This window comes from Branchiostoma belcheri, unplaced genomic scaffold (genome assembly GCF_001625305.1).
Source record: "Branchiostoma belcheri isolate BF01 breed outbred unplaced genomic scaffold, Haploidv18h27 scaffold135, whole genome shotgun sequence".
Lineage (NCBI taxonomy): Eukaryota > Metazoa > Chordata > Leptocardii > Amphioxiformes > Branchiostomatidae > Branchiostoma > Branchiostoma belcheri.
The window spans coordinates 414,237-423,725 of record NW_017802769.1 but is presented as its reverse complement, the minus strand read 5'-3'; the positions used below and the strand labels follow the sequence as shown (position 1 = coordinate 423,725).

At 42.9% G+C, this 9,489-nt stretch overlaps 1 protein-coding gene across 1 annotated transcript in view; it reads right to left on the bottom strand.

The window, feature by feature from the left end:
- Positions 1-1,464: 1,464 nt before the first annotated feature.
- LOC109464240 (very low-density lipoprotein receptor-like) overlaps positions 1,465-9,489 on the bottom strand; it is a 21,000-nt gene continuing 12,975 nt past the window's right edge. The window contains exons 7-9 of the mRNA XM_019761177.1: positions 2,475-2,678; positions 1,904-2,016; positions 1,465-1,638 (exon numbers count right to left, since the gene is read on the bottom strand). Of these exons, the coding sequence (XP_019616736.1) occupies positions 1,465-1,638; positions 1,904-2,016; positions 2,475-2,678 (491 nt within the window). The remainder of the gene's footprint in view (positions 1,639-1,903; positions 2,017-2,474; positions 2,679-9,489) is intronic.

Below are 9,489 nucleotides of genomic sequence, written 5' to 3'. Positions count from 1 at the left end.
AAATTATGCAAATGAGGTCCTGATTTGAATACATTATGTTTAATGATGTTCACCTTCACTGTACTTTCAAAGACCATAAATATGAAATTCCAGGCAGTTATCATTACAGAATTATAACATTTTCTCATTAATTATGCAAATTAAGTCTTCATTTACATAATCAATATCTGCCTGTGTTTATCTCGTTCTCAATTACCAATGCGACAAGCTTCAATAGTCCTATGATGGAATGCAGCTGATTTATAGAATTTCTCCATAAATTATGCAAATTACATCCATATTTGCATAATTGTCACATAATTATATTAAGCATCACTTAAGCTACCTGCATACCAAAATCACGACGATCCGTCAACCGATTCTTGAGTTATTCTCTTTTGAATATATTCAAACAGATAGTCCGGCAGTTCCAGAGCAAGCCGCTAGGGGGCTCACGTCACTTCTTTCCCAGCACAAGAGCTACGTGCCATCTGAATTTCGTCACCCTGGCATATCTGGATCATGAGATATCAAAACCGGAAGTTCAGCTGCAGTACCGTAACAAGCTGCTAGGGGGCCCAAAATCTAATCATTTTGAGGTCTCATTAAGACCTACCCACCTACTAAGTATCAAGACAATCCATCAAGGCCTTCTCAAGTTATCGTGTTTACAGACACACACACACACACACACGCGCATACACGAACGCCTCTGAAAACATAACCTTCTTGGCGAAGGTAAAGATCGGACTATCATGGTCAGCCCCACCGTCTTACCGTGCCTGTACCTAATTAAGCGCGCCTGGAGTTGCCGTAATCACCGCGAGTGTTACTACCGTCGGCCAGATAACCAGGATATCTGCTTACAGTACCTCTGCTACCAGACAACTGCCTAAACCTACGGCCTATTCCACAGGATTGTAAAAGTAGGGATGTTTCTAAAATATGCATTTACTCCAATATCAAAACAGCTACGGTAAAAATAAAAAGACGTGCATCATCCCGGACATAATGCAACACCTCATGCGAAATTACACAGAAATGCGACGTACGGAAGAATGCGTTCTGGCTGCGAACATCTTCCAAAAAACTTGGCATCTCTTAACCATGGGCAAAAACATCTGGAACCACTTATAAAAACCACCCCGTATCTGCATGAACTTTTACCCCCCCCCACTGCTATTCCAAACAACGCGTTTTTCTGGACCATTCCAATTCGCCTCGTAATTGTAGGGGTGCGTCTGCGATATTACATTGACCGCGAAAGCAGCAACGGCAAAAATACACATTCGTGCATCAACACGGGCATGCCCGCAGACGGCGTATAAAATTGCGTGCCGATTACACAAAGAGAACCCAGTGTTTTGACTGCGAACATGAAAAATCAGCCGATTACAACACTCCGTCCGGAGGTCCTGACCTCCTTCACGGAGTAATAACTCGTTCTGATGATTCGTACTGCAGCTAGGTGTTGCTGCCACAATGTCATAAATGCAGTCCCAAAACGTAGAGAGTAACGTTACATATGACATATTGAGACGTACCTTGTACATTGTAGTCCTGACAGGGCGCCGGTTCCATGGGAAAGCCCCACTCACAGGCGAAGGCCTCAAAATGACACATACTGGGGTACATCGTGCCGTACTTGTCACAAACAGTCTGGAAAACAAGCGTTAACAACGAAACGTTACATTCATTCATCACGTATCATCGTTCAAACTGCAGCATTCTAATGAGTCTCTAGGTGGCGCAATTGCCACAATGGTTGTAATTTCGGCATTTTTTTCTTGTTGACAACCATGCTACCCTTACGACTTCATGTGCTACAGAGCTGAGTGGGAGAATGAGTTTTCTTTAACGTACACGCACAGTGCTTTAAACTGGATAAATAACATTTGAACAGTTTGCACAGCTCATAACTCACATCTTTAGCCTCACATTCCGCTCGTGGCCGGCAGTAGCACTGAGCCGACCCGGCGACTATCCCCGAGCAGTAGGCTCCCTGCATACCGCAGTCGTAGTTGGCACAGCCGGCCTCTGTCGTCATGGAAAAATGAAACAAAACTCAATTGTGAAGTGGTAAAATGGCAATGATATTCTTGTTTTAAATAGAATGACTTCATAATGAACGGAAAAGAGGATTATATGAACTATGATAACCAGTGACAACTGTGACTAAGGCCTCACTTTTCTTCCAGCTCTTCCAGCTAGGTCAACATGTAATCCTTAGATTGATGGCGACCTTTTTTTCTCATTCATAGAAGTCACTCTTGTTCAATATCTTTTTTATAACCTGGTTAGCATTAGTATTGGGGTGGTGGGACTTCGGTGCACTGTTATATGTCAGCTTTATGTGTTTATATGTTGATTGTAATTTGTTGTGCGATGCTGTTAAAATAAGTTATAAACTTGAGTGCAGTGCTAGGTATTATGGGAAGTGTGAAAGTCATGCATAGATTACACAGTCAGATATTAAAAGAGGACAGAGTTGTTACCTTGCTCGAACAGCGTGGTGGGTTGCGGACTGGGGTCCACACACATGGTGCCCCCGCAGCCGTTCACGCAGCACTTCAGGTCGCCCGGACAGTGGAAGTCCGATACGCAGGCGTCACGGGAACAGGTGGGGCTGGACTGGTGGAGAGGGAAGCCGAGCTGAGGACACACCCCGGGCTTGTCAAACTGGCCAACCTCGGGGATCACTAGAGGGGAAAGAACATTGCAGTGTCACGGTGACATAATGATTATAATTAGGAGACCTTGCATCTAAAGTTTGGTCGATCAGGCCAACTAAAGGCCAAATTCGTTAATTTCCTGGCAAAACTACTTGCAAATAACAAATGAATTGAAGGAAATGTGGATGTCTAGATCAAAGTTTTCTTCAGATAGTCAAGTTTTCGTGCCCTTGCCATGGACACTGGCGGGTCCTACAGGTGATCTCAATGCTAACGGCTGTCAGTAACCTATAGCTGTTGCGTATCGCCATCTAGCGGTTTTTCAAGGAAGTGTGCCATAATAATCTAGCGACTCCGTTCCGTAACCGTGACCAATGGAACCCACGCGTCAGAGCAGATTAAAGATGAGTAGCGCCAATTCTTGTTGCATATTAAATTCACAGATCAGAAGATTAAGAAGCAACAACTGTTCTATTTCAACCTGACCTTGATCTTATTGGATTCTAGCAGAACACTTTGACCGTGAACCCTGGTGACCCCCGCCGAATACTCTGAATACCCGGCCTAACGGACCGTGCGGACGGGGGGTTTGACAGGCTCTGGAGTAAGCCTTCAAGTAATGGAAGAAAGATGAAGATGAAGAACAGTTACAGTATTACAGCGTGTTTTGATCTCATGTTGGCGGAAGTATGGTATAACATATTTGGTGAGCAAGTCCACGTGTAAAGTGGATTGAAGCCCACTGCAACTTGAGAAACCTCCCGATCTTACTACATAGCATTCGATGCTGCCATTAACACAGTACGAAAACAGACATTTAAGCAAACTTTCCGCAATATGTAACGAAGTATTAAAGATGGGAAAATATGTCAGTGGACTTCACGACTTCGTAAAGGCTGCTGAAAGGCAAATTCCGCCTTTCCGTCACCTTTCAGTGACAGTGCGCTTAAATACGACGTTAACATATTTCATATCTTTACGCTTCCTTTAAAAATCCGCAAATAACAGTTTTGCAGTTCTAACAAACGACAAACGAGCGCCCATGTTTAACTGTAGCACACATAGTCTTCTGAAACAGGCTTGTCGCTATTTCAAGCCTCCCTATGTTGCTGTAAAGACAAGAATGTTTTGAAGTAGTCTGGAACCAGCGGATCAAATGTCTTTACCATGCGACCTACTTTGACATCGCGGTCCCAGTATTAGGTGTTAATAAAGAGCCGTTAACCCTCGGGATTTTGCCTTGTTCATGGGGGCATTTCTAACGGAAGACATCTGGATGTATATAATATAGAGTTAATAAGTAGGCTTTACATCTTTGAACAGGGCACTTTTTTCTGATCTCCCATAATGTACAACACAACAAAGCTAAGATAATGTCGTTGCAACATGTTCACATAGATGCATTAGTGAAATATCCGAACTGTGTATTGAAAAGTTGATTTTACAATTAGAACCATGTACATGTGTATAATGTAATCAAAGACGTTAAAAAGATATCATGACTTTGCTGAAACGTAGCAGTTGCACAACAAGTGTGTATGAGCCAAAAAGGGCTAAAAAGGCTCAACACGACCCAAATCTGAACAGGTGACAAAATATTATCAGATGTCTCAGTTTGAAAATCTGTCATTCCGTTTACTTGGCAAAGGAACATAGAAAACAAACATCTATTAGAAGACCTTACAGTGTACACTACAGCTTGCATAGCACTATTTTTTGATTGATTTATTTTATTGTTTGCAATTAACAAAACAGCCAATAATAATACAAAACAAGGATAAAACAGGTTCAGGAGGAGGGGAGAAGCATGGAATGCTTATACTAGGCCCTCCTCCTCTAAACTATACAAAATTGAATATAATCAATAAATGGAAATAATACAATAGAGAATGGAAATAATACAATAAGGATAATAAAAAAATGTACTGTAAAAGTTAATGACAATGAAATAAGGTAATGTAATGTATAAATAAAGAGCAATAATGATAATCATAATAATTGGTATGAGTTACAATAAGGCCATGTTGATTTGATTATATAGATGACATCCGCGCACGCATGAATTTTCGGCCGTTTCCAAAAAAAAAAAGTTTTCAACCATACTATAGATACACCACTAGTGTCACTCAACTACAAAACAACCTAGGCTGGCCGACACTCAAGAACAGAAGAACACATGCACGACTAACATTGCTTTACAACGCAATCAACAACTTAGTAGCCATACCCATACATGAATACACCTCCAGAAACACCAACCCAACAAGAGGACACCACCTACGTTTCACCATACCTTCATGCAAAACAGATATATACAGATTTAGTTTTTTCCCACACACAATCATTGAATGGAACCACCTACCAGCACACTTAGTCTCAGCACCAACTACAGACATCTTCAGGATGGGGTTGGCCCAACACATGGGCCTCCCCACTCCTCAGTCAGTCATTACTGACACATTGCGGCCATGTATATAGCACTGTTTATTATTGCACACAACACATTTTTGTTTGATTTTTTTCTTTGAACGGAGCACCTCACCCCACCGGCCGCAATTGTCAATGACCCTTGACGTGATGCCCCAGTTTGGGGCCTTGTCCAGTACAACATATAGAGATAGATACTGTAAATTGTACAAAACAGTTGCAAAATGAGCAAAAATATACCATAAGTTACAAAACAAAATTAATAAAAACAATACTAATGTCGTAGAATGCCAAAATCAAATGCAAAAAAAAACGAAATTGTAAAGAAATGAACTTGAAGACTAGATTATTCGCCAAACCATATTCTGTGCCATTTGCTCAACCCTCATGACCACGTAGATTTCATAATGAAAATATCTTTTTTTTTGCAAAACTTTTTTTTTTATTCGCACGCGCGCATCAGTTTTGGGGCTCCCGGAGGATGTCATCCATATAATCAAATCAACATGGCCTAAGAGAAAAACACGAAATGACACTACTACAGGGGGCTAGGTTCGTTTTCGTATCTAGTGTTGATCTGCACAAGACAACACCACATGTGAAATTCTCGCCTGTCCTGTACTGATCTAGACGTGTAGAGAAGTGTTGAAAACCTTGTCTAGACATGAGAGACATGTGTTATGTACCTTGTCAATAGGCGTAGATGTTATGACAAGCAGGCTTGTCGTTCTTTGACTGGCACATGTATAAAGAAATAGATATGCCAATTTAACTATACATGGAAAACGTGGTTTAACTTTGCAAAGACAGTTTATGATTCTTGGCTAGTCTTCAGTCGTTTCGAAATCTGACTCTGAATCGCGTATGGCAACATACATGAGTCCTTTACTAAGCTGCGCTAGGACCAGTCTTGGCACATGTACACCAGGGCATACCCTAACTTTTTGTGAATTTTTTTTTTGGGCATTTGCAATTCAATTAAAAAAAGGAAATAAAACATGACGTAAACTACAGTATAAACCTAAGAAGTAGGACCGTACATTTGTAAGCATGACAGCTTTATACTCAGTGTTCTAGCCAAGCCTTTTTAGCATAGGGGCCCCCTATGCTATGATTTTGACCCCCTATGCTATACTTTTAACCTCTATGCTGTCTTTTAACCAGCATAGGGGTGTTTTGGGAGGGAGAACCTTCATAAATCTTGCAAAAAAATGAAAATATAACTTAAGAAAGGGAAAACATTTAATTCACGAAATCTGTTCCTCATTAAACAAATACACTCTCTCAGGGGGTTATGAGTTTCAAAATATTTCGCCTAAATGCACAATTTGCACTACGAAAGTTGAATTGCTCTTCTGTACCTGACCCCTATGCTATGAAAAAAATCCTGGCTATAACACTGATACCAGCTCCGTTCCCGTACCCTGTAATTTCCATCTTCCTTCCCGCCCATTTCCTGCCACCATGTACACGTTATGAGTTCAGACAGGTGTGCGGGTGGTAGTACACATGGACAAACACGCCGCACAGAGATATGTTTCCCACCAAGACTCTCGTCTTACCGCGAGCCCCACAAAACCACCCGAGCTAAAAACATCCCCCAAAGATTAGAATCATTGCTGGGGAAGTTTACATTCTCGTCGGATCAAAGGGTTCGGTGGTTCCGTCTGCAAACAAGACTTTTTGCTTTGGGGATCTGGGGAACGAGACAGATTACTGACGACAAGCATGTCGTCTGATTGCACGGCCATTGTGTGAGGACTCACCCCTGGTATTAATGCACAGACATGGGCTCCTGCGAGCACCAACACAGGCTTAGAAAAAAGGGTCTCATTCATTCTGCAAAATTAAACACATTCTTTCGCAGCCCATGGTTATGCATAAGGATGGGACGGTCAACGATCTGCAACTGTTTTGTGAACTAACTTTTTTTCTTGAACGACTTGAGTAATCACTGAAGATTCGTGAAGAAAAAACTGCGAAGGAAAGAAGTAGGAGAAGATTGATCAGGATCTGATCAAGAAACCTTCGAGCTTGATTAAAAGATATCATTGACCTGTCACTGCAATCTATTAATTCATCAGGAGGAAGGACGAAGCGTGTTTGGAATACTAGTAGCAGCTGAGGGGCCGTCAGACTGATAAATCGCCGGTGTCGTGTAGTAGCTGAGCTAAAGGCCACAGCAGGTAAATTTTATGAATGACGTCCTCCGCAGACTCCAAATCTAATGCGTGCGGGAAAAAAAAAACAAGGCGGACCAAAAAAACAAGATTCCTACATTTTCAAATTTTGACTCAATCATTGTACAAGTTGTTTTGATTCAGTAGGAACATCACGTATACACGGCCGGCACCACATATCACTGCATCAAAGTAAGAAACAAAACATTAAATTAGAGCCTTTTCTTGTCTCCTCTCTTTTAGTTATCTGCCATCCACCTTCTGGCATGGTAACATACATCTTTGCCCATTTTCGGCATGTTGAGCACTGTCATCCATAAAAATTACTTGCTGTGGCCTAAAGAATTGTCACCAGGACATTGTCGGTTGATGACAGATCCGGATAGACGTGACCGAGGGGTCAGCCCTGTCGTGTATCACGGTCGCCATCTGACATTTCTGCTGCCTACAACTGTGAAGTCAAGGAGCAGGCCGTTCGCACTCACTCATAGTCATACCCGCGGGGAGAAAACGCTCAATAATTGGGCGACTTTTTCACCAGATGGTCCCCCTCACCACTCACCTCATCCGGGGCAGAGATTCAGAGTCGGATAAACTCAAGGTTTTGGCGGGAGCGAGCTGAAGTTATTAGTACGTAAGAAGAATTGTTTGGAGTTCGACATCGAAATGTCGTCTGGTTTTTGTTCCCATGTGGCTTTACGGTTTCCCCTTCACATATAGACACGTGGACGGCATAACGCATTGTGGTACATGTAACTTTTCTTGTCTATGAGAGAGCATCTGTTCATTATAGGATAACCTTGCCGGTAGCGCCTTTCTAAACCTGTCGTTATTATCCCAAGTGTATCATTTTGAGTTTAAAGCCGTTTCCCGGAGTGGATGTAACCGCATGGCTGCGACGGAGGCCGCGGGAAGCATCTCCACAGACGTATTACCTTACCTCTCGTGTTCTTTTGCTGTTTACCTCCAAAACAACATTATATCTCCTTCTGTAAACAGTAAACTTCGTTAACTGTGGCTGATTCTGGCACGAGATGGATAGTTTTCGACATTCTGTGCGAGGGTGGCATACTGTGCATACCTAATATACCGGTAATAGAGCCCTGGCGATTCAATAAACAGACGTTTACAACAACAATACACCACCTACCGCGCCCACCTTTCTTCTGTTAATTCGTCGCTAATTGCAAATGGTGTCTATAAAAATCTATTTGTGCCCATAATCATCCCCATTACCACAAGATTACCGTCATAGGTAGAGCACTGTCATTCCGCTTTGAAAGTCGGGCTCTCTCGCGGGGTTAGTAGAGGATTACAATGTCGACACGATGTATGCACAAAGCGATTTAAAACTTGAGAACAAATTGTTGCAAAGTACCGACAGGAGCCGGAGTGTCTAGTCTTGTTGCAGTGATGTGGCAGGAACCCTGTCTGTACATAACGATAAGGGTAGTCTGAACAACCACAACACGGCTGCGTACTGTTCAATTACATCCCGCACTACCACCATGCAACACCATAATTACGCTCCCGACGCTGTACGGATCTTTCTGTAAAGCTTTCCCCTAAGAAAGACTGGTTAGATGCACTCCGCGTGCATGGAGTTCACTGGGTCACGCACCGACCAGACGTGAAACAGAAGTTTCCATGACATCCCACTCCCTACCGTTAAATCGTTTCACAGAGAGGAGATCCGATTTGTAAAACAAGAGTTGTTCTTCCATTTGGGTGGGTCGGTGCCCCAACCCGCAAGGTCACCAACTTAACAATGCGGGTTCAACAATTAGGCATGCTTTGACTCAGTAAATACGGATCGTGCTAAGGCGAAGGAAGGTGTGGCTACTGCCAGGTGACTTGAAACTCACCTTGTGACGCCCCGTGGTGCAACAGAACCGACCAAACGACCCAAACCCAGACGTTTTCGCGCGGCATCGTTGTGTTCTTCCAATGGCGTGTACCACACGTATGGGTACTAGTATGCCGGTCCGACGCACAGGCAATCACCATGAGAATGCAAACCGGACAAAGGCCCCGTCGGAAGTGGTAGTTTTTATTGTCTGATGAGCCCCGTGTAATATATGCATGCTTTTCTACGGGCCCTCACACACAGCCCATTCACCGCCCTTCTTACTTTTGGACATACCAACGACCCGCCTCTCCACCAATCAAAACCACCGTTTTATTTCCCTTCGGTTCCTTCGTTCGAAATTATCACCCAGAACTTAAGGTTT